The sequence below is a fragment of the Eschrichtius robustus genome, chromosome 5, assembly GCF_028021215.1.
Source record: "Eschrichtius robustus isolate mEscRob2 chromosome 5, mEscRob2.pri, whole genome shotgun sequence".
NCBI classification, from domain to species: Eukaryota; Metazoa; Chordata; class Mammalia; order Artiodactyla; family Eschrichtiidae; genus Eschrichtius; species Eschrichtius robustus.
The window spans coordinates 125347704-125373229 of record NC_090828.1 but is presented as its reverse complement, the minus strand read 5'-3'; the positions used below and the strand labels follow the sequence as shown (position 1 = coordinate 125373229).

General features: G+C 43.3%; 1 protein-coding gene and 1 pseudogene across 11 annotated transcripts in view; both read right to left on the bottom strand.

Annotated features, from left to right (window-relative positions):
- NCKAP5 (NCK associated protein 5) overlaps positions 1-25526 on the bottom strand; it is a 1051318-nt gene that overhangs the window by 92453 nt on the left and 933339 nt on the right. For 10 of the 11 annotated variants that reach the window (XR_011074154.1, XR_011074153.1, XM_068545242.1 and 7 more), the window contains 4 exons: positions 20537-20638; positions 15595-15783; positions 6748-10511; positions 5828-6005 (listed from right to left, as the gene is read on the bottom strand). Coding sequence is in view for 9 of the 11 variants with exons in the window: in XM_068545242.1 (XP_068401343.1) it covers positions 5828-6005; positions 6748-10511; positions 15595-15783; positions 20537-20638 (4233 nt within the window). In the remaining 2 variants the exon portion in view is untranslated. The remainder of the gene's footprint in view (positions 1-5827; positions 6006-6747; positions 10512-15594; positions 15784-20536; positions 20639-25526) is intronic. The other variant, XM_068545246.1, reaches the window with a different exon arrangement.
- Positions 4871-5641, bottom strand: LOC137765497 (glycoprotein Xg pseudogene; annotated as a pseudogene).

Here is a 25526-nt window from a genome sequence, read left to right as displayed (position 1 = left end):
GCAAGATAGGCATGCTTCTTATTAGCATCCAAATAGCATTTAGAACAGAATTGTTCAATTAAAGATGTTGAAATTACAAAATTTTGCAGAACTTAATAAGATGATAACAATTTGTATAATTATTGTACTATTTTATGCTACTTCATCACCACAGCACAATTTTAATGGGATTGTATTTGATACTTTTTTATTAGCATATGTGATTTTTTCAGACTATGTGACACTGGGTGAAGAGGATACTCAATAATTTAAATTAAAATACCCATATTAAAATGGCCATCTCTTTCCAGTTATATGATCTCATTAATTTCATTAACGATTTTTATTTTGTCCAGTGACAGTTCAATAGGAGCTGGGAGCTGTTCCTTTGAGACTTCTCATTTCAGAAAATTATCTAAATCCACAGGAAGGAAGGACTTACAACATGTAGGAAGGAGTGTGCATTTCTTTCTGACTTATTTACTTAATACTGATGCAATCTTTTCTGGGGATGCCTTTTTCCCCCTCTTATAATGATTCTGTATAATTTAAGTAAAAGTGCAAAGTTAACATGGCCCTTGTCTAAATTACGCAAAAGTTAGAGCTAAGTGGTCTGTAAATGACAGCATAAATGGGGACATAAGCCTCTAATTAAGGCTCTGAAAAGAGAAAAATATTTAATTCAGTAAAGCATTAATGAGACTTTTATACATATGGTAGAATGCATCTAGCAGTCTTGAAAATGGATATGCAGTCACCAGTGAACTAAGTCGAGGTGTGCTACATACATGGACTTGATATATGTATGGAAATAATTTTTCCATTATATTACCACAGATAAAAATAATTAAAATGCCTTAGGACCCTCATAACTACATATAGTCTTAGTTTGTTAAGGGCAAAGGATGCTGGTATATTATGGTATAAGATTTTTTGGTTTTTTTTGGCTGCACCTTGCGGCACGCGGGATCTTAGTTCCCTAACGAGGGATCGAACCCGCGCCCCCTGCAGTGGAAGCGCAGAGTCTTAACCACTGGACCTCCATGGAAGTCCCTGGTATAAGATTTTTGAACAGTGATTTTATTCAGGAAAAAAGTGTGATATGTAATGCATTATGTGCAGCTATTGTTTTCACCCAAAATAACTACTGTGGGAAGAATTCTCTGCAACACACTTTAAAAGAAGCAGATAGCAAATTTACCTTGAGCTCCAGTAGGGGAAAATTCCCTTAAACTCTTGATTTTAAAAGGTTCATGGGTAGTCACATCAATGTGCTATGGTGTAAGAATGTATCTCATTTTGCATCTAATTTCCTTTCTATATAGGCTGATAACATATAATGAATAGGTTTTCACTGCTATTCTTTTATAGTCCCCAAGGGGACTATGGCTAATGTCCTTTCTGAAATTAGTAATTTTAGTCCAATCCCCATTGACGATTATAGAGGTGAAAAAAAATTGCATTTTACCTTTGAAAAAATGACTAGCTGTTCAACTATCTAGGTTAATAATACTCCTCTATATGGAAAGCTTCCCAGCCTGACTAATTTCCTCTTGCAGCTAACTAGAAAATTAGCTTATCCCTATGGATTATGTATATCTGGTGGTTAGGGAATCCTTGTACTTCACAGAGAACAATAAGAGTGTTTCTTGCAGATATTCTGGAAGGACCAAAGGAAACATTATTACACTGTAAAAGACTGCAAATGAGAGAAGAAAAGCAAGGCAAATTACTTTAGCATTAGGAAGTACTAAGAAAGTAAAAATGAAATTGTAAAAGCTAAACAGTTTTTTTTTTCTTTTTGGTATTTCTGTACAGTGAAGATATACCCCAAGCTGTCAGCACCATATTAAATGGGGCATAGTTAAATTGAGTGCCTCTGATAAGGGGCTCTGCCAGGCTATCAAAGTTTTAGATCAGTTGGATTGAATTTCTGGCATACTGCACATTTCCACACGTTTATTCTCTCTCTTTCCTTTCAGTGACACTACAAAGGCAGCCTTAGACACACTTATAATTTGTGATTTTATAATGCAAGGGACATCTATGTTTTCAGGAAGGCATGATACCATGGAAGCCAAGAGCAAGAAGTGGGGAAAAGAAAAAAAAAAAGCTTTTGCAAAGAACATAGTTTGCATATGATTTCAGAGGGTTTGGAAAAGAAAAAAAAAAGACCTTATAGCGCTTTAGAGTCAAGAGCTGTTTGTTTGGAAAAAAAAAAGCATTTAAGTGTACATTTGTCTCAAATTAAAGTGAAACTCTAAGGAACCCTAAACATCAATAATAATTAAAAACTAATAATGCCAATCACGATTACTTCTAAAATCTCCCCTACTCTTGAACCACTCCAGAAAAAAATGAGTAATTGCTTCATGTTTCAGGTTTTCCCTAGGAAAATGGTAGCACATAGTATATTTTATAATCTCTTTTATTAGAGCACAAAAATATATGGATACAGGAATTCTGAAAAGATATTGTTTTTTGCTCGAGTGCTTTAAAATTTACATAAAGGAACAATGAATATCACCAGACCAGTGATGCAAGAACAGAAAGAATATAAGGAGAGGAAGTTCAATTTAAGGTAATTTTAAAGCAAAAATATTATTTGAAACTGGCATATCCTGGGGAAATATAAAAATGCCTTTTATTCATTTTTTTAAAGGAAATTACCCCCTGAGTTCTGGACCTCATAATTAAAACACTAAATGATAGGGAGTCAAGTTCCAAAAAGGATAACTTTCTTTTTTTTTTTCTCTTACATGTATTTTATTTTTTATTTTTATTTATTTAATTTTTAATATCTTTATTGGTGTATAATTGCTTTACAATGGTGTGTTAGTTTCTGCTTTATAACAAAGTGAATCAGCTATACATATAAATATACATATATCCCCATGTCTCCTCCCTCTTGCGTCTCCCTCTCACCTTCCCTATCCCACCCCTCTAGGCTGTCACAAAGCACCGAGCTGATCTCCCTGTGCTATGTGGCTGCTTCCCACTAACTATCTATTTCACATTTGGTAGTGTATATATGTCCATGCCACTCTCTCACTTTGTCCCAGCTTACCCTTCCCCGTCCCCGTCCCCTCAAGTCCATTCTCTACGTCTGCGTCTTTATTCCTGTCCTGACCCTAGGTTCTTCAGAACCTTTTTTTTTTTTTTTTTTTTTTTAAGATTCCATATATATGTGTTAGCATATGGTATTTGTTTTTCTCTTTCTGACTTCCTTTACTCTGTATGACAGACTCTAGGTCCATCCACCTCACTACAAATAACTCAATTTCGTTTCTTTTTATGGCCGAGTAATATTCCATTGTATATATATATGCCACATCTTCTTTATCCATTTATCCGTCGATGGACACTTAGGTTGCTTCCATCTTACATGTATTTTAAATGAGGAAAAGTTGTCCATGACAGTTACAGAAAATGGATGGAGTTACCTTTTTTTTTAAGTTCCATTTATGTATATCTGTGTGTAAATCTGTGTGTGTACACACACACACTTTTTAACAAGAGTTAAATTAAACTCCCCACAAAAACTCATATATGGGAAATGTTTAGTGGTCGTCCTCACTTGTGGGAAAGCTCAACAAGATTTGGGAAGAGTCATAGGACATTCATATTAAAATAGGAAGTATAGGCTGTCTTCAAATGGCTCAAATCTATGTAAATCCAGGATGGAAGTCATGCAATTCTGAGACATCTATTCAGGATCGTTAGTTTTAAGTTCTTTTCCATTCTGGGAAGCTCTTTCAAATGTTTTCTGCTTTCAACTTCTCTTGGGAGACCTAGCTCTCAATCCTTAAGGGTGAGCACAAAGCATGCATATTTGGAATTTTAATGTGTCCTCTTTATGAGATCCAGATTCTAGTGACTGGCTTCCTCTTTGGTTCTAATATTTAAACTCTAAAATTCGATCAGCATTAATCTAAGTTGAATCAAACTATACTAATCTGCCCAAACCATCCTTTTTCCTCTCCTCTAAAGTATTACTAAAATAGAAGCAAACAGCTAGTATACTTTTTAGATGTTTGAGGATAGAAGATCATCTAGTCCAGTAAAAAGAAAAGTATAAACCAAGGAAAGTACTGCCGTCGCCTTAAAAACTGGTACCCAAAGAGGATCAAAGATCAAAAATAATACCAAAAGCCTCAATATCTGCAAATCTCTATTTCTACCCCGCATTCTCCAAAACAATGTAGAAACTGTACTATTTCACAGGAAAAAGCACCCCTTGATCACTTCCCCGAGACGGTTTCCACATCAGCGATTTTGCACTTAAATTTCCAAAATCCAGCCTGATCCTCTGCAGATAACAATACTTTTGTGAGCTGAAATAATGTGCAAATTCTGCCGTTAGTGTTGGAAATCACTCATTCCCGATTCACGGGGGCGGTGGTGAACGGGTCTGGATTCCTGACATAACTAAGGAACTTGCAGCATCAGCCAAGCTTCTCACCCCAGCTTGCTGGAAACCCAAACAGCAGTCTGTCTCCATCTTTTAGAAGCTGATGGCATTCCCGCCCAAGACCCCCGTGCCATTCTGCTGCCCCTGTGCTTTGTGACCATGTCGATGGCCTGGAGTCACACCAGGAGGTAGTTTCGGAGCTCATTCCAGAGCTGGAATCTCTCTGTCCAGATTCACAATGGAACCAACAGATCAAGCAATCTTTTGTACAACCCAAGGTCCAGCTGTCTACCTTATCACGATCGAGGTGTCTGAGGAATTAGGAATTCTTTGTTAGGCAGCACGTCTATTGCAAACAGAGGAGAAAACCCTTCAGGGCAGCTGGTCAAGCCAAGAAGGAAAGGAACTTCACGGGAGTGATGAAGGCGGTTCTTGACTGGATGGAGCTTTTCTCAAAGCGATGGGTGGATTTTGAAGGCCTCAGATGTTTTCTGGTTCCTTTGTCCTGAAGCAATTCCTCCTCCTGTTGTACTGGAAATAGCTGGCCGCTCCCAGGGTCCAGGGTCACCACCACCACGGACACGATAGGAGACACGAGTTTTGCTATCACGTTGCCTTGTGGGTTGCCGAACGGGGGATAGCTGTCTCCACCCAGCATGTTTCCGTGGCTGTCATGATGGGGGTGGTAGCTGCCGCCGCCTCCTGCGGGCGGCCTGGGCCCGGGAGGGTAGCAGCCGTCCTCGAGGTCCCTGTCGCTCAGGAAACCTGGGCAGCCTACAGCAGCCCTGATGTGTAGCCTGTGTGGCGGACCATGCTAGCTCCGGGGCTAGCGCCCAGGCCCAGGACAGCCTTGATGTCCCAGCTGGGAGCATGGGGCACAGCTCCAGGCTCTGTCCCCTCTCCCTGCCCTGCAGCATCCAGGCCTGGTTCCAAGGATAAGTTTCTTAAGTCTTAACACCTTCTGTCTTAGGTAGGATAAGTCGGTATTTACAACTTTAGGAAAAATGCTTAAATCAAATCATCAAAATAGCCAATGTTCTCCTAAATTGCTCTGCACTTTTATTTTTTATAATCGTTTTCGTTCCTTTTTGCGTTGCTGGAAATGATGGAAAGCATCATCAGGACAAATTCCCAGCACAAGGGTATAATTTGAAGATGACACACGCGGCATCATTTGCCTGCACTGTGATTATACCATCCTTCTGAAAAGAGAACTACAAAAGCGGCGTGGGTGGAGGGAGCCAGGCCCATTCCAATCTGACTGCCATCACTCCACTACCGTGTCACCAAGATTTCCCTCTTTTTTCTGTTTGGCTTTAACTTTCCCTTCCCCCCGTAATCTCTTGCCTATATATTTTTATCAGCAAAGGGTAGACAGAACCCAACTAGCCCATCTCAGAACCTGACACTTCATAACCAGGATGGTAAAAGACTTACCAGGGAGCCTTTCGGTATTTCCATATCTGCTTTGGTTTTGATGTTCTTCTTGTGGGTTCCTTGAGTGCCGAGAGAGCTGCCGGTGACACAAGAGCCCTGGGAGCTGCCCTTTAACACACTCCTGCAGGAAACATTATTTGATCCACTTTCAGTCTGTTGAGCTGCTTTCTTATCAACTCTGCAGGTAGAAAGTGATTCCTCTGATCAATTACATTGCTCTTCTTCAATCACTCTACTTTTCCCAATCCTTTAATGTTTAAAGTAACCTCCATGTGTCTCTTTGTCTTTAAACCCTTGAGTGATAAGTGTGTCTCACTGGCCTTGGTCAAATCTTCATCTGCTATTCCAGTAGTGTGTCAATTTAGATTTGATAATGCAATAATTTATTTTTATTTTTATGACTGCTTGTGAGATGGCGGGGGGGCGGGGTGAGGGAATAAAGTAAAAACCACTGGGGAATGATTGCTAAATATATTTCTGGCTTAAGATCTGCAGGATCTGTAACTACCTCTGGAAAGTTTCTAAGTTTGCTCGGTACGGTCAGTGGGATCAGCGTCCTTTAAAAACATATGTGTAGTTTTCTTCCATTTCATGCCATGTGGGTACGTTCATGATTTCTACCGTAGGCTGAATTTCCACCAACCTTGATGAAACTTACCATTCTTTAATTTCAAAGACCATTGGTTTGGTTACCAAAGTAACGTGGACTGAATCACCATTTTATCGCTAACTTTTATTTCATTGTTTAAGTTCTGACTAATGTATAAAAGATTGCTACGATGAATTTCTGCTTGTATGAGAAACATGCTTGACTGGTGTTCAGTATGCAGGAAACAAACAACTCTCCTTGTTGGGGGGTGAGGGGTGGGTGGGGTTCTGCACTGCCCTCTATACTGCCACCCCCTTTGCCAACACGCTACCTGTTCAGAAGTTCCGTCATAAAGGTATCTTTCGTTGAACATGGAACAGGGCTGGGTCTATTTCTCGATTCAAACTTCACTTGGTCATAAATGTCTGGCGGTGTTTTCAGGTTATTTCTGTTTTGTAAACCACTGTCCGGACCATCTGCCAGCTCGATGTCCCTGTTAAGTTCATCTTTCATCTCGCATTGTAGCTCAGGCTTCTTTTTCTCTTTTTTTCTCTCTGATTTTAGCTGTTTGTTTCCGAACCCCAAACCTTTTGCATCTTTCTTTTCTGCTTTGGTTTTGGAGACATCCATCTTCCTGCTACTGAGAGCTGGCAATCTGCTCCTCCGAAAACCAAACCAGCTGGCAAAAGAAGGCCCGGGCTTCGGCTTTGCGTCCACAGAGGTGGACTTTGTTTGCACTTGGCCCTTTTCCACATTTTCCTGAATGCACAACATGACCTTTTCTTCGATTGTGGGTGAGAGGGGGGCTTCTGGGCTCGCAACACCGGTCCTGGTTGTAGACGTGTCTGGATACCTTCCAGAAGTTTCTAGCTTGGAGGTCCTGCTGGTTTCAAAATTGCTGGGATGCCGTGTCCTCCCCGGACTCTGCGGGGCTCCTGGGCCGTCTTTTGGGGTGGATGGGCACCTGCCGTGGTCGCTGCCTGCTTCCTCTGGTGCAGTCACCCTGGCGCCTTCTCCCTGGGCATAGGCCTGCTGCTCTTCTGTTCCAGGTGGGGCGAGGGGCCCTTCGGATTTTGGAAGGATCCTCAAAGGCAACTTGCTTGGACTCCCGTGCTGGCTGCTGGAGCTGCCTGTACTCCCCAGGGAGCCCTGCCTGGAGGAAGGATGCCCCAGGGGCCTCCCAGCACCGGGGAGACCGTCAGACATGGGGGCAGACGCGGTCTTGCTGGGAGAGCCTTCCGTGGAGGAGCTCTGCCGGGTGAGGGAGTTGCCCCTCTCAGCAGTGTTGGTAATAATCTGAGTCCGGACTTTGCCTGGCCCTTCCATGGAGGCCGTGGGGGGCTTGTCCCCTGACTGAGCGCTGAAACTCTGGCTGCGGGCTTTGGCTCCGTTCATGCCTAGAGCTGGTTTTAGGAGTGGTTTGTTGGAGGAGAGGGATCTCTTCACAGACTTGTTTTCTACCGCATCTTTTCCATCAGCCCCAGGCGTGCTATTTTCCAGTGACTCTGGCGTTGCTGTTTCCAGGGGAAGCCCTTCGGCCAAACTCTCTTGTGCTCGTAAACCCAGTGGAGACACATTTCTTTCACCTCCTGTGGCCTCAAGGCTGCTTGCGTTCCTGGAGGTCCCTGGCTTATCCTTGCTCACAGCCGCGGAACTTTTCGAGGCTTCGTTTAGGCTGTCTTTTTCATGCTTCCCTGGCACTGTAGAACTTTTCCTGAGCAACTGGGGAGACTTCATGAAGACTTTGAGCCCAACGGGGAGGCGAGTTTTCAGTCCTCTCTCATGAGGGTTTTGACAACCATGCGGGGTGTTATGGCTTTTGGAGGGTGCTGATGATGAGGGACTGTTAACCTGAGATGATGGTGACTCATTTACCCCTAAGAAGGAAGGCTTGGGGGATGTGGGGACACTGTCATTCAACTGCCCTTTTCTTGCTGGAGACACACCCTTGGAAGTCGGTATTTCCAGTGGCTCATGGGTAGAAGGACAATTCTTGGGAGTCCGTAACCCTATGTCCGTTTGTGTGGTCCCAAGTGTTTGGTGAGGTGGGGTTTTGGGGACACTTCTCTTTGGAGAGACCTTTGGGGGCCCTGGGGCCATCCCAGCAAACGAGCTGGAGGGGCTGTGAGCAGGGCATCTGGTTTGGATTGCTGCTTCTGTGGAGGGCGGAGGGGGAGTGAAGACTGGCTTTTTGAAGGTCACAGAAGGTTTCTTCCCCTGCACTTCTGTCACGGTCTGATTAAAATAAATAATAGGAGCAGAGGATCCTTTCAGAGGGGGGGATTTCAATACTGTCCTTGCTGCCTCACTGGGGACCCCGCTTTCTGGCTTGGCCCATGAAGGTGGCGACAGATAGTCGTAACCGGGCCTGGCGAGTAGCGAGACCGACCTGCCTGGAGGGGACGGCAGGGAGGGCGACCTCAGCCCGGCCTCTGGCCCCGGGTCACAGTGTTTATCCCTCGTGGGGGGCTCCCCATCGTCACTCGGCTCGGCGGGGGGCCTTGGCAGCAGCTGTGACGCTGGCATCTGACTCCTGGAGTACTGGACCCAATCCCTTCTGCTGAACATTTTGGAGCCGTGAGGGAGCTGGGTGGAGGGTTTTGGAATGTGTGAATCTGGCGGTAAAGCAAAGAGGGGCTCTGGGCCTTCAGGCTTTTTGAACCGTGAGAGTTTCCCTGGAGCTGGTGATCTCTCAAGAGTCACTGGGCCAGTTGAGGGGACCGTGAGGGAGGCTTCAGGCTCCATTATCCTTGATTTCTGAGGTGAAGACTTGCCCCTGGTAGGTATTTTTGTCAGACTTTTCTTCTGATAGATGCCCGTGGCCACAGAGGACCTCGAATGACTCTGGCATGACGTAGCGCGTGTTGGCTTGGTCAGTCTTTGTCGCTGAGTGTTTTGCGTCACTGTCCTGGGGTGGAAGGACTCAGTGGGCGTCACGGCAACGTCATCTGCTTCTCCTCTTGGAATGTTTCTCTCAGTTTCCTCTTCAGATCTCTTTAAGAAAGGACAGTCTCTAGCAGCAGCCCCTGGCTGTAAATGAGCAATTCCCTGAGGTAAGAGTTCAGTGTGCTCTGTCTGGGACCCAGCAGGGGCCTGATGGATGGAAATCTCCTTCCTGGTGACAGTGACAAGGCCAGTCTGGTGAGAGCTGAACTCAATGGGCTCGCCATCTTCTGCGTCAAATATGACAGTAATACATTCTTCTGAGGAAGTCCGTTTTACAACCCTCTGCTGCTTAATGAAACTAAACGTCTTTGGCCTGCTCTCGAAGTGGACGGGCGCTTGTTCTTCTTCCTCCTCAGGAGACCCACGCTGAGATCTTCCAAACCCCACGCGGACGTCCAGGTTCTCCACGGACTCGTCGGCGTCCACAGTCAAAGACACGTCTGACGGGCTCTTCTCGTCACTGCTCTCTATGTGCAGCTCATCCAGCGTTTCGGTGTCATCGGTGTCTGAGAGCTGGAGACTGAGAGGCAGGCAGCCCTGGCTGTGCGGGTCCCTCTCTCTCTGCACCTGAGGTCCCCGCGCACTCGGGCACAGCTTCCGCTCCAAGGGACAGTCGCTAGCACAGCTGGTCAACTTCTCAGGCCTTTCCCAGGGGGAGACCGAGGAAGTGATTTCTGAACGGTGTTTGCCGTTCAGCTCCCAGCCAAAGAGACTGTCGGAAACACTGTGGGTTAATTTACAACCGTGCAGCCTGCAGCCCTGGTGTGGAACTGCCTGGAGCGAGGCTGAGGAGGAAGGGTCCTCTTCGGCATCGTCGTGAGAATCTGTGTCATAAACAAATGCCTTGTGGGGCTCCTTGCAGGGGCTCCCCGTGTCCGTGGGTTTGCAGGGGGGATATTCCTTGAGGCTGCTACTTTTAATGCCTGGAGAATAGATTCCTTCATTGGAGTTCATGCAATCTTTATAACCCCATTTGGTTATCACTGATGGGGGTTCAAGTAACACTTTTCGCTTCTGGAGCTTTCTGAGTCCTTCCAAGATGTGGCTTTCCTTGATGCGAGTCGGAGGTAGTTCATCTGTGGGACTAGCAAAGCCACTTGGGAGTGAAGAGTCAATACTTAACCTTTTGTCCCAGTTTTGTGATGACTGCTAGGAAAGAAAAGGAGATATGAGAAATGATTGAGCTCTGTGGATCACCAATTTATAAAAGGAAAAGGCCATCATTAAACTGAATTCGTTCTAGTGGCTGATAAATATTCATATATAAATGCATTTATTCATTAATTAATTCAAACTAATTCATTAACTATGCAGCGAATCTCTACTTTGCCAGGTCCTGAGCTAAGTAGCATATGATATAGGTAAGTAGAAGATAAGGACCCTGCCTTCAAGGAGCATGCAACTCCCAGGAGGAGTTGAGCTCAAGTAACCACAAGTCAAGGGATCATACGGGACATACAGGGGTAGCAGGTACTCCAGAATTTCAGAGGAGGGAGACCACATGTCTGTTTGGAAAAAAACACAGAAAGCATATAAGTTTCCTTTTCTTTTCTTTTCTTTTTTTAAAAATAAACCTAGCCCTAGAAAGATAGATAGGTTTGCCTTAGTTTAAAAGTAGAGGAAATGATTTCCAGGTAGAAGAAATGGGATGGCAAAGACCTAAGTTGGAAAAGTATGCTTAAGGAACACTTAGGGAATAACCAGAAGACAACATGGCTCACTGCTCAGTGTATATGGCGGGTAAAGAGGGTAAATGGAAAAGTGAGTTGGTCCCTGCCTTTACGGTCCCTTCCATTCTAACGACTGAAAGTTAGAATGTCATGTGGCTTCATGACTTTACTTGATAGGCAGTGAACATCTGTGAAATGTTTACACAGATAGAGCAGCTGGGCATTTGCTGTTAGAACTCATAGCAATGATTCACCTACTCACTTCAAAAGGTCAATTTCCTGTTCTTCGTATTTCTCCAAATACCAGTGTTAGTTCTGGAGAAGTGATCAAGAAATGACATAGAAAAAAACATGGCATTTTACTCAGACATTCATATTTATCAAGTTACTGCTGGCCAGAAACAGAATGGCAGAGGAGGAAACTTACACTGACCAAGCATTTGCTGTGTACCAGCCCCTGACCCAGTGCTTTGATTTAATTTTCAGAACAATACCATGAGGGAGACATTATCAGTTCTATTTTACTAGGCAGGAAACTGAGATTCAGCAAGATCTGTCCTTTGGAGATCACATAGTTAAGGAAGAGCTGGAGCAAAGGTTGGAACTCTGGTCTCCTGGGTCCTTCCTATGACTCATTTCTGAAGTGGCTGTGTGGAGATCTGAACCCAGGCAATCTGGCTCTAGAGACTGCACCATCAATCTGGATGCGATACTGCTGGAATTGAGCGTAGCCTCTGTTCTACCCTCTACATTATCAGTCAAAGTCATAATAGAGACCATAGGTCATTCCAACACCCCTCTTTTGAATGGAACTTGCAGAGTTTAATCACAAACCGGCACTCGGGGAAACTGGGAGGCTCTGACCTAATGACTTCTTTTTTTTTTAAAAGGCTATATAATTAACGATGAAGAATGTCTATGAATGGATCTGGTGGTTTCAGACGTGCACGCTGCACCAGTCTTGGCTAAGAGTACAGCTCCTGTTGGCACCTCCACACTAGCTGCCCTGCTGCTCCAGGACTCTGAACACCCGAGCGCCCATAAGCAGAGGTCAAGTCCATGTCGGAAACTTACCCTGGAATCTCAGCTTTTTAGTAAGCTGTGAGCATCTGCTTACATCTAAAACTTTCTCATAAAAATCATAAAAATCTTGTTTTCAACAATATGTCTTGTTTATTTTTTCTTTATTTGTTATATGTATATTTGGTTTTAAGTCAAATTATATATTCTCTTTGGAAAATTCTCCAGGGTCAGAAGTTGCTGTGGATAGATCCTATTTTGGTGATGCTTCCCCTTCCCCCTCCTCTTCTGCTGTGCCATTAAAAACTCCTTCGGAAATCAGAAGAAATCCCTTCAGGAAGTCTGGGTATTATAGACTGACCAGTGAGCAGACTGCCACAGCTTGGGTTTCTAAGAATTTCCAAGATCCTGATGTCACGTTCACAAAAAAGAAGAGAAGCTAGGCAAAAGTACCCTCTTAGAGCTTGAAGAGGGCAGATTTGTTCACGCCGTAGAAGATGTGCTCTGTGTCTGCCTACGCACTTCCCTTCTGCCTCCCCGGAGCGGAGCCTGCCCATGTTGTGGTCTGAGTCATCCCAGGGCCCGAGGCTGCAAACCTCCCAGGGCCCTGGCCCCCCACCCTGTGAGATTAGCCACATTCCTCCAACAGTTTTCCACAGGAGGTCATCGTATTTAAGAGCTTGAGAAAGGTTGAGGATAATCTTGAAACTTGAAAAAAAGCATGAATCTCCTATCGGGGAGATGGTGGGACGAAGCTGGCATTTCATATTGGTGGCTTCGTTCTTTGCAGGGAAAAGTCAGAAGAGAGTTGCTCTGGGGAGCAGTGCAGCTGGCTGAAAGATGCTGCTGATAAGGTAGGAGCCTGGGTTTAATGTCCACAGTTCTTTCCTATTTCTTGACTAGGCAACAGTTTTACACATTCTTTTTTTTTTTTTAAAGGACATTCTTGGTCTTAATGGAAACAAACCCATCCCAACAACTGGGACTCCTCCAAGTTTTAGGCTGATTGAAGAAGGTCAGTCTAGCAGAATGGTTAAGGTTCTGGAACCAACTGCCCAGCTCCGCTTACTGGCTAGGAGACCTTGGGATGGATATTTAATTTCTCAGCACCTCAGTTTACTTCTCTGTGAAATGGAGGAAATAGGAGAACCTACTTAATAAGCTATCACGAGCATTAAATGAGCTAGTACTTATGAAGAGCTGACAAAGCTGACATGTGGTAAATACTCAATAATAGGAGCCAGATTCCTCCATGGAGGGCAGGCCAGTGCATTTCACGCAGGCTTCCCTTCTGTTTCTACACATAACAATATTTAAAAAAAATACTTATGAACTACTAAAGAACCATTGGTCATACATTTGTTATTACATAGGTTAATATTATATTCACATTCAAATTCATATTGTATGAGTTTATTATGTAAGTTAATACTAAATGAGTAGCTGGTACATGGTAAGATCTTAAGAAGGTCCTTAAATAATATCAACTTAAAATGTCTTCAGGACTTCTTCCCTGGTGGGGCAGTGGTTAAGAATCGCCTGCCAATGCAGGGGACACGGGTTCGAGCTCTGGTCTGGGAAGATCCCACATGCCACGGAGCAACTAAGCCTGTGCGCCACAACTACTGAAGCCCGTGCACCTAGAGCCCACGAGCCACAACTACTTAAGCCCATGTGCCTAGAGCCCGTGCTCCGCAACAAGAGAAGCCACCGCAATGAGAAGCCCGCGCACCGCAACGAAGAGTAGCCCCCGCTCGCCGCAACTTGAGAAAACCCGTGAGTAGCAATGAAGACCCAACGCAGCCAAAAACAAATAAACAAACAAATAAGAATAAAACAAAATAAAATAAAATAAAATGTCTTCATGGGACTGGGTCTGGTCTGCTGGATCCCTGAGAATTAGGACTTCTCTCTGGGAGATGTGACAGGCACGCAGGTACTCCACAGCCATTTTGAGATGGGACACTGTTAAATCTCCAGATGATGGCTAATGGAGTGTGTGTGAAGTGTCTTGAGAACCTTATTTTTCCTCTTTCAGGGAAGAGATGTCCCTAGAATATCGAGGGTTGTTCTAACTGGAAAAATTTCACGGAAGAAAGAAAAGAAAAGAAAAGAAAAGAGGCTCAGAGAGAGAGAGAGAGAAAGAGCTGTGAATGAAAAGAGCTGAGCAGGGGGCTCTGGGAGCCAGCAATATTCAGAGACAAAGAGGGGGAACATTCCCCCCCGACCATCTCCCCAGTCTGCTAAAGGCCAGGTCCCTAGCAGTCATTATTCAGAACTCCGAACAGCTCCTTAGAAGGAGCAATTTTGATAACACCCCAGGCTCCGCACTTTGCACTGTAAGTCTGAGTCCAAGGGAATAAGCTCTGAATTCAAGCTTGAAATCTTTTTCTGAGTTCTTGTTCAGAGTATGAAAAACCTCCTCCCTCACCCAAATTTTCTGGCAGTTATGGAATTTCCCTGGTTTCTTATGCTTCTGAAGTCATAAACTAAATTTATACAGATGACAGAAAACTGATCTCTAAATATTCGGTTTCAGGGTTTCCATTCTCCTGTACTCTTTGTTTTTGTTTAACATTAGGAAACTGCAGAAACAGCTATTCCAGATTCTTGGCTTATACCAGTGTGCAAAGATGTTTATTCAAATCATGAAGGAATCTTCAGCTGTGTGAGCCCACTTTGCAGATGGGAGTCATTCCAGCCGTAAGAGTTATTTAAAAATCTGGTAGAGGAACTCCTGGCATCTAAGTAGAGACATGCTCGACTTTCACTGAAGCCATAGCGCTTGTCATCTACCATGGAATTCTCTCTCTCTACTGTGCCACCCTCCAATTTACAGCCATAATATTAGTGTTTTATGAGGCTATTGCACTGATTAAAGGTCAATATAATACATGCTATTTTTAAGCAGTAAACGCCTACAAAGCTAATGATACTTCCAAAACTTTCGGCCATTTATTCGGAGAGAATGCGCCGCTCTCCCTATTCTCTAGAAGAAAACCTCTTCTTTGAGTTCTCACGGATGCTCAGTCTGGAATGACCTGGCACGTGGCCAAGTTCACTCTCATTTGCGGTGGACATTAACAAGTCTCTCTGAGCATCACAGCCATGATGGCCATAAAACTAATTGAAAATGTCTTAGTCGGTCTGAAGCGTGGTCAGTTCCATTAGGCCAGGGTTCCAGTTCCAACTCGATATAAATCTGGGAACTCAGTGGGCTCCACCAAAGCACAGAAGGGAAATGTCTTTCTCTCCCAAACTCCCTCCCATGATGGCCTCGTCATCTGAGGTTGAATCATCATTCCACTTCTCACTGGCTGTGTGACTTCTAGCAAGGAACTTAACCTTCTGGAGCCAATTTCCTCTTCTATGTAATGGGGAGAATCATATTTCCCTCTTTTGGTTTTGTGAGGCGTAAATGAACAAGAACTCAGCAAATGGTCATTTCCTTCTTCGCCTCCCTCCCACCTTCCGCCTTCCTACCGGAAGAGGCTTCTTTTCTGGTTCTCTCTGACGCTGCAGTGGCCTGAAAGGAGCCTTACCCTTTTCCTGAGGTTCTTCCCATCATGCCACGTGTAGGAGGAGCCGCTGGAGTATTCGCTGCAGGTGCTCGAGAGAGACAGCTCGCTGCTGCTACAGCTGCTTCGAGGACAGAGATGACCACGGATGGCAACCCCCATGCCAGGGCGTTTCAAAGCAGGGGCTCCTGATTTTGTGTTCAGCTGGCATTCCTAAAAAAAGCAGGACAGCTCTGACCTAGGACTTCGCTTAGGGGGAGAGGAAATACCAACTCAACATCATAATGAGGTAGGAGCGAATACAGCACTGTGGTTAGGAACACAGACTTTGGGGTCGACAGACTAGGGGTTCCAATCTGGCTATGACTCTGACTAACATGCCTGGGAAATTATTTAATCTTTTAGAGCTACATTTTCTTTTTAAAAAGTGAATAATAATAATACCGCGTACCGTTTAGGGTCACTGCAAGGACCAAGTGAGTTTCCAGATGAGAAGCGTACAGCATAGGATCTGGCTTAAGCAGGTGCTCAATTATTATGAGCTGCCATCATCGTTAGGCAGAAATATGACACTGGTAGTTTCCCATTTTATCCAGTCATACTGGTTAAAGAATCAGATCGATATCAAGACATGACTTTAACGCTACAAAAGGAAGAAGACAGAGCAGCATCTTTGGCTTAAGGGCTGAAGAGCATGGGCCCCGGACTGGAGTCTAGCGACCTGGCTCTCAGGCTACAAGTGCCACCAGATACGAGATATTGAGAAAGAAAGCATTTAACTTCCATGGATCTTATTGTCTTCTGGTGTAGGGTGGGGCAGTCCTACCAGATTACTCCTATGATCCCTATGGCTCTGATAACAACATTATAAGTCGGGGATCAAATGCCCAGGAAGCCATGTACTGTAATGGAACACCAAACCCGGGAATCATGAGGCTCTGTTGTAAAGACCCTAGGACTTTTCATATCGGTTGGCTACCCAAATGGTAAAGATTCTCACATCAAACAGATCTGGGTCCCGCACAGAAGGATCCAAGCAGTGAGAATTCTAGTGGGTCTGCATAGGGGACAGGTGACAAAGCTGTAGACACCCCAGAACATCTTGACAGCCACATTACAGGCCCCTCATGTAACAAATGAAGCTCCACTAACTGGACAGGCTAAACTAATTCAGCATCCCGATCACAAGAATGGAATCTCTCCATTACAGTCTCATTCCTGTCCCCTATCTAGAAAAGCTTTGTCTCACAAACTCATCGATGGGAAACCATCTGTCGTTGTGTCACTGGCAGAATGGCAAAGTCTCTTACTTGTGCAATTTATTGACACTTTACGGGTGTCTTTAGTACCTGAGAACATATCACTGTTCTCCAAATGCAATTCCATGTGACGATGACTAAACACCAGCTTGGGGAAGGAAGGTAATGCTGTTCTGGGAGCACTCGTGGTCAGTAGGAAACCCCTGCATCGGTACAGAGGGCATGTTTAATCTGCTGTCTAATCAATATCCATAATGCTTAATAACGTTAGATTTTCAATATCAGGCATCTGCCTTGCTATCGATACTTCATTTTGGCTGCACAATAACCTCTTTAAGTGATCTGAAAATGCCAAGGAATTTTACTACTCTATTTTTCCCCCTGAAATTTGGCTCTAAGTATCACTGAAAGGAGAAAGTTGTCTTAAAATCCAGCTTTCAGACATATTTATTGATTTATGACCTTATTTACCGTCAGATGTAACTTAGTTAAAGGGAGTTCATGTTTGTATCTCAACAACTACCCTCTGCCAGTGGTCCCAGCGCACAGGCGCACAAGGCAGCTAGGACTCAGCCACGGCACACACATCTGGAACATGCCCTGAACAGACTTTCAGAAATATCACATCATGAGCCACTTCTACTTGTGTGTCCTCTATTTTCTCCATCCCATGCTCTGATATTTTGCTGTTTGGCTCAGCAGGGTGGTGGTTTTTATTTAGGACTACCTCTGCTCTGGAACTTGTGTCTACTATCCAGAGAGAGATTGCATCCATGTCCTTTGAGGCCATCCGATCTAAACTCCTCCCATGGCTTTTTTCGCACCCTGCACAGGTGTCAGTCACCGTTTATATTCTACCTTTTCCCAAAGTACTGAAGCTTATATGTGATTTCTCTCTCTCTCTCCCATCTATACCTTCCCACCTCACCTATCAAAATACTGTCTATTTTTACAACTCAACTCAATTCCCAGGCCTCTTTTTAACAAATAAGCTTCCTTGCCCAGTTGTCACACATGTGTGCACCTCCATACAGATGTCGGATTAAGATGACAGGACACTAGAACGCAGAAGATGAGCTGGAGAAGGAAGGCATTGCTGCCTCTCCCTTGACCTTGAACTTGAGATGCCCAGATGTGATGGAGGACACTGTGGGGAGGTGGGGAAGGCCCATCAATGCCATGTGGGGCAGGCAGGGCTGGGGTAGTTATGCACAGAAGTGTCCTCTAAGCCGGGCTTTTCATCCTTTCAAGGGCACATAAGTCATCCCAGATCTTGTTAAATACAGATTTTGATTCAGTAATTCTGAGGTGGGGTCTAAGATGTAGTATTTTAAGAAATTCCCAGGTGCTTTGATGCTGCTGGCCCAGGGCCTGTGCTTTGAGTAGAAAGCCCCTAGCCTAGGAGGAGCGATGAGGGACGATTACCTCTCGTGTGGATTACTTGGTAGCAAGTTGCGTATCTCACAGTGTGACGTGGGCTGTGCTGAGTAGGATGAAAGGAGTGGTGTGAGCTCTCCCTTGGAGCAGTGTACTGGGGACGGTGTGTGTGTGTGTGTGTGTGTGTGTGCGCGTGTGGTGGGGTGATTACAGAGTAATTCTTTGCCAAGAAGAGGAAGTGGCGAGTCCTCTCTACTGGGAAATTCTCCCACCTTTCCCTGACCTTGGGCAATCAATGTTGGAATTTAATAAGGGACCCAGAATCTCTGACATCATGGCTGAAAAGTGAGCTCCTCTGTCCTGAAGTTTCTTCCCTCATCAGCACATGATTATCATGTAGGATTATCTGCTCCAGTGAATAACTGTTCTGTGATTGAGCGGTTGAACCCCAAGGCCACTGATAAGGTTTAAATCCTGGCTCTCTCACTGGCTAACTCTTTGACCTTGGGAAAATTATTTAAGTCCTCCATGCCTCAGTTTCCTTCTTTCTAACTGGAGATAATGAAAGAACCTACCACATAAGATCAATGTGAAGAGTGAACAGCCCCTGCCAATTAGGAGTAGTACACTTAATGATACTCAGTAATTAGTAGTAATAGTAAAAGTTAGTAACTGTCAGGTTTTACTACTATTACTAAAAATGTTTCTTTTTTTAATATGTGTGTGTCTTGGCTTTTCAACAAAATTATACTTTATAGCCTCCCTAAGGGACCATGCATTACACTTCTTAATATGCCATCATGGTCTTACACGTGGGCGCTGTGCTGAGAAACAGCCAGAAGTGGGTGTACTTTATTTCCACGGGTCACTGATGTGACCTTCTGTAGAGACACACCAGTAGACACTTTTCTCTATTCTCATTCTCCATCTTCGCCATGTTCTTCTGTGGCCGTGGCATGCGGCCAAATACTTAAGAACGCGAGAGGGCTAAAGCAGCGGAGATCTCGTTACGGCTCCAGGCTGTTAGCAGGTACTGTGTTATGTACATTTTATATATTATCTTATTCAATCCTCACTACAACTCTCAGAAAGAGAAAAGAAATATCATTTTTTCTCATTTTCCAGATGGGGAAGCTGAGGCACTGAGGTGTTACAATCTTGTCCAAGGTCACCCAGTCCATACAACATTGTGATGTGAGGCCCAGGTCCCAGCCGCTATGATATAGCTCCAAGTAAGGCCCCTGCCAATAAGCAGGACCCCTGCACGTATACAGACTTCCTTCCAAACATCCTCCTGAGAAGAGTCGTAATTAGTAATAGATAATGATTATTATTAAAATTCTTCTTTGCCACAAGATGTATGTTGGTTTCCGTTGCAACGTTACCTTAATTGTGTTGATTTAATTGGCAAAGTATACCGTTTACACTATTCAAAGTGTCTTTTTCCCATAGTGTATTTTAGATTACCACCTTGAAGCACTCATATGCTTTAACATCCTTACTATGAGAAATGCAATACAAAATCCATAATTTTAGTTAACAAAAAGGAGAGAGACAGAGAGAATGAAGGCAAGGATTTCTTGGATAAAAACTGCAACTTAAAAATTCCTGATCTTAAGGCCATATTATAGATTGGATGCCATTAAGGTCTTCATGAATGTTTAAAGTGACAGCATTCCACTGACATTTAATTCCAATCTAACTAGAGAATATTTACCTTCGATATAGACTCTCCTAGCTACACTTATAAAATTATAAAGTAAAATAAAAGGCCAGTTATCCACACATGTCCATCTGTCATTGTTTTAAGCCTAACATTTTTCAGTATATATTTATTTGGCTCTTGTGTTTTTCAAGATACTTTTTTTATGTCAATGAGAGTTAAAAACCACGCTGGTTAAAGTTTTGCCAAATAAGCACAAAGATAACCCTAGCTAAAGAAAAAAAAAAAGTACAGACCATGAATTTTTTAAAGTTCATACATAATATATCATAAAAGTAGGATGAGTAATATGGGACATGGGCTTTAATAAAAAGCTCCTTGGCCATTTCTCAGAGACTTTGAGATCAAAGTAATCAATACCCAAAGAGGTATCTTGGGGACGAGGCAAGACTTATGATATTTTTGCCGAGAGTGACACTTTCTGCTTACTTCATCAGCTGGGGGACATGATATTGAATTGCAGAGAACACAAGAAAGGAAAGTATTTTTAATCTGCCTGACAATGCTTCAAGGATGTGCTTTATGGTTCACTTGTGACATCATTTCTGATGGAAGGAAGAAAAATAACAACCTGAACAAGTGTTCTGAAGGCGACAGGGAAACTCACGTGCATTTCAACATCAGTTCGTGAGTGCGTCAGACTCCGGCTTCTTTCCACATCTGAGAGCAAATCCCCGGTTGAAAGATCTAAGATGCGTGAGTGAAGTTTCTGGGTAAAAACAGGCAGAAATTTTGAATAGTGTTGATTTAATTGTTTGTTTCAAATCTTGCCTTGGACAGGTAAATCTCAAAAGAGTTGACATTTCTAGATTAGATAACACATATCCTAACTCAAAAAAGTTTATCTGAGTTTATCAGTGTTCTATACATACACATGTGCAATTACAGATTATAAACAATAATCACACTTTCACAGTCTGTCAGTATGTGTTGGAAAATAAGTAGTAAGGAAAAAGAAATAGCAAGAAAAATGTGAATACCCCAATACACTTATTGGCTTTTGATATTAACATTAAATTAACTTTTGATATTCACATTAAAAAGCACTCACCATGTTAACCTTATTATGTTGAGTAGTGGTTAAAATCTGAGCAAATAATTATAAAAGTGACCTTATTTCTAAACAGCACTGATCTTGTGAAATCTTCCCTTGCACACATTTTAACTCAAAGTCATTAATGTCATCTGTTAGGAACAATTAATGTGAATAAAAAATAATTGCATCAGGGATCTGGGGACTTGGAGGGCTTTGTGCATTAATATTCACATGCTATTCGATTATATACTCAATTCTTTATTTCAGCTTTGCTTGGGTGGCCTGCTAAACCAGGGACATTTCACTATATTAATCTTTATCCTAATTACTAAGGCTTTTCTGTAGATATTAAATTTGATCTTTTTAATTGCAAATACAATAAAACTCGTGATTTATGTCTAATGTTTCTGCTAGGCTGATGACATTTTAAAAATGGTACTTACAGCCTGGTTTGTCTTGGTTACAACTTTTGTGACTTCAGACACTAAAAAATCGAATCGAATAAGTAAATAATGTGGCTGAGATGCCTCCCTCACCTCTGAAAAGTTTTTCTATTCCTTTTCCTCCCAGGAAAGGCCTTGCTGCATACTGACGTTGATCTGGGAAATGTCTAGTTCTCTGCCAATAATTAATGCTAGGATCATCTTAGCGTGCAGGGGTTGCCCCAGGGTCACTTTGTCCCAGCAGATCCACCATGTTGTCAGCAGGGCTGTAAACTCCACTAAAATGAGCCATATTTACTGTTCCCCATTTGACTTCCTTCAGGTTGAACTTGTGTGAAAGCCCTGTGTACCTGGTTAGTTAGTCACTCAACAAACATCTATTCAGCACCCACTGAAGGATAAGCACTCTGGTAGCATTGCGCTGCATCCATCTGAAGGAATAAAGGCATTTCTTTTTTTTTTTCTGCTATGGATCAGTTCTCCTTCTTATCAGTAGAGCTTAGAATCATCTGCTTCAGACTTATACTCTTGCTTCTCTCAATTTGTGTTTGTGGAGTTACCTTCACCAAAAAGAACATAAATCCTAGATATCTGGTTTTCCATTATTTTGAAGATTCTAATTTCTCCAACAATGCTAAGACATCAATAGGTAACTAGAGCCAGGGTGTTGTTTCCGCACAATATTTATAATCCTTATCTCGAGCTCCCTCTAGAATCAAAGATCTTTTAAGCCCCGGGATCTGTCACACAACGTGTCATACTCAGTAAGTACCCAACCGATGCTTGCTGTAGTCCGTAAAGAAAAAGCTGTCCGTATTTTCTCCACCCACATATAGGTTTTAAGGACTGAGAGAGTGCCAAAAGAATAACATTCTAAGACTTACGAACACATTTATCAATATGCAAAGAGTCAAAGAATTTATGGGAAATGACATTCAACAAAAGAAATGATGATTTTGAGTGGTATATCATGTGATTTGGGGGAAGAGTCCTTATAGATTAGATATCTGACTTCTTATTCAGTTCATGGTTACACTTCTTACCAGATATATGATGTCATCGCTTTGCTTTCTGCATGAATATGTGTATATATAAACCCATCCTCCTAAATGATGTTATATTTTAGTTATTTTTATGCAAGTGGTCAGTTCTCTCCATGGAAATAGGTAAAATCATGAAGGAGAGGGGACAGATCCTAGGGCAAGGGGACCTGAGTTTCAGCCCGAAGGCACAGATTTTACCAGATCTCAGGATGTAATTGAACCTCTTTGTCTCAGATTCCTTGCCTGTTACAAAGGGATGCAAGAGGCTACTTAACCTACCTCTCAGGTAGGGAGAGGTATTGCCACAGTCAGAAAGGATAATAAATAAGATAGTACTGTGAAATTTACACAGTCTTATACCAATTAATTGTCATAACTGAGAGTTGGTAATTTCTTTTATTTTAACATCTTTATTGGAGTAAAACTGCTTTACAATGGTGTGTTAGTTCTGCTTTATAACAAAGTGAATCATTTATACATATACATATATCCCCGTATCTCCTCCCTCTTGCGTCTCCCTCCCACCGCTCCCTATCCCACCCCTCTAGGCGGTCACAAAGCACCAAGCTGATCTCCCTGTGCTATGTGGCTGCTTCCCACTAGCTATCTATTTTACATTTGGTAGTGTATATATGTCCATGACACTCTCTCACTTCGTCCCAGCTTACCCTTCCTCCTCCCTGTGTCCTCAAGTCCATTCTCCATATCTGCGTCTTTACTCCTGTCCTGCCCCTAGGTTCTTCAGAACCATTTTTTTTTTAGATTCCAGATATATGTGTTAGCATCCGGTATTTGTTGTTCTCTTTCTGACTTACTTCACTCTGTATGACAGACTCTAGGTCCATTCACCTCACTACAAATAAGAGAGTTGGTAATTTCTTAAATGCTAAGGTACAAATGAATCATTTGTCGTTATAGCTTACATGTATGTAAGGAGAATAAAAATTGACTTAGAGGAAAATAAAATCTACTCCTGTGTTAAGGCTGTAGGTAAGAAAATAAAAGGTAAATATCATCCTTTCACATAAACATCCTTCATGGTTAAATAACCACAAAAGCTCACAATCCCATTAGGTGTTATACTTTTATAATAAGTATTTTTATGAAAGGTTTATATTTTCTACATATACATATATAATAAATAAATTCTCATAGAGAGAGGGAGAGAGAATATCACTTTTCAAACTGGTGTTGTGATGTTATCTGGCCTTAATCCAGGTCTCAGTGAAAAGTAGGTAGAATGTATACATGAGGAAATCAATTAAAATCATTGACAGAGTATAACTAACAGGAGAGTACCCCTGCCTCTTCAAGGAAGTCCACCTGCTTAGTCTGAGGGCAAATTCACTATCACATGACTACCTACCTACAGTTCATGTTTACTGAATAAGTGTCCAGTCAGATAAAAATCTCCCACCTGAAAATTTTCAAACTTGAAATCTTTAGCCTACGAATCTGGATGAATCCTGGATTTGACTCGGACATGATTTTGTGTGTGTGTGTGTGCATATGTGTGTGTGTGTCTTTGTGTGTGTGTTTAGACATGAGAGATAACAATATTACTCACTATAGATTTGAAATTGACCTCACATCACTTCTTATACTATCTCAGTAACTGAGATTTCACTTGGTCTTAGAAATAGAGACTCCCAGCCTCACACATTCTCAAACTAGAGGCCAGTGAGATCTTTTCACTCAAATGCTTCCTTTCATGGTAACTGTTCACCCCTCCCTTCCTGCCAGACTGGTTTCATTGTCTCTAGAATGGGCCCCTCTCACTTCTGAGCTGGTGCTTTTGTCCGTCTGCCTATAGCACACTCTCCACGTTCCTGCCCACCTGCCTGAAAACTGCTCACTATTCAGGACTGCACTGAAACCTGCCCGTAAGGTTGTCTGTCATCAGTAGCCCCCAGGGGATTCCTCACCCGGATGGATTACGTCCTCCATCATTTTGGCCCTTTATCTGAAGTGCGTAATTGCTGAATTGCTCCTGTATTGCAGGGTCTATTTCCCTAATGGGGTGACCAGCTCCATGAGAATGCAGGCCAAGCCCTCGATTTCTGCTTTGTCCCTGTGGCAGGGGCTGGCTAGGTGTCATGGAACCCATTCCCTCTTCCCTCTAGCCACACAGCTGGACTACATTTCCCAGCATCCTTTGCAGTAGGTGCGGCCATGTGACAGGGTTAGTTCCAGCCAATAGGGTATGAGCAAAAGTGATATCTGTCCTGGCCCGGGAATATCTCCCACATGCGGTGCTCCACCCTCTTTCCCCTTCCACCAGTTTGATGCAGCTAACTTAGCACAGCAATCACAGAAGTCACGTGTTGAAGATGGAGGCAGCAGGTAGGAGGAGTTTGGATTTCTGAATAGTCAATGGAAAAGAGCTGCCCTGGGACCAGAAGTACCTCTTTTGGACTTTCCATGAGAAAGAAACTTACACTGGGTTTGAGCCATTAATCATTTGGGGGTTTGTTTGTTTGTTAATATTAACTGGCTGATGTCACCCTTTTCTGAGATAAGTACTCTATAGCAAACAAAGCAGTCACTAAATAAAGACACACATACACAAATTCATATGCACACATCATGTATATACACACATTATATACACATTCAGAAACACATATTCACATACGCATTTTCAGCTTCATGGAGAAGAGGCCTACTTCGTGTCACTATGCAGGGGCAGGGGTGAGGAGTTGTGTGACAAGCCCTGGTGTAGCTCAATCCACAGTCAGGGCACATGCCTCACACCAGAGTAAGACACCATGGTCAGCTTTGGGGACCTGGCGGTGCCAGAGCAGCCAGGGCCAGAAATACAAGCTGGGCTAATAATTTTGGGTGGATTACTCTGCCTTCAGTCAGCCAGCTCTATTTTCTATTTTACAGTTTTGAACCTGTAATTCAAGGCCGAGAAGGACTGCACCTGAGACCAGCTATGCATTATCTGGCGGGATGGAGGTGGAGTGGCCCCTTTCACAGTAGCCCAGATGGCTTTGCAGCTCTCCAGCTAATGATGGCAGCCGAGGCTGAGACCAAGGTGTGCCTGGCCTTTCAAGAGTGAGGCTGGAGGGC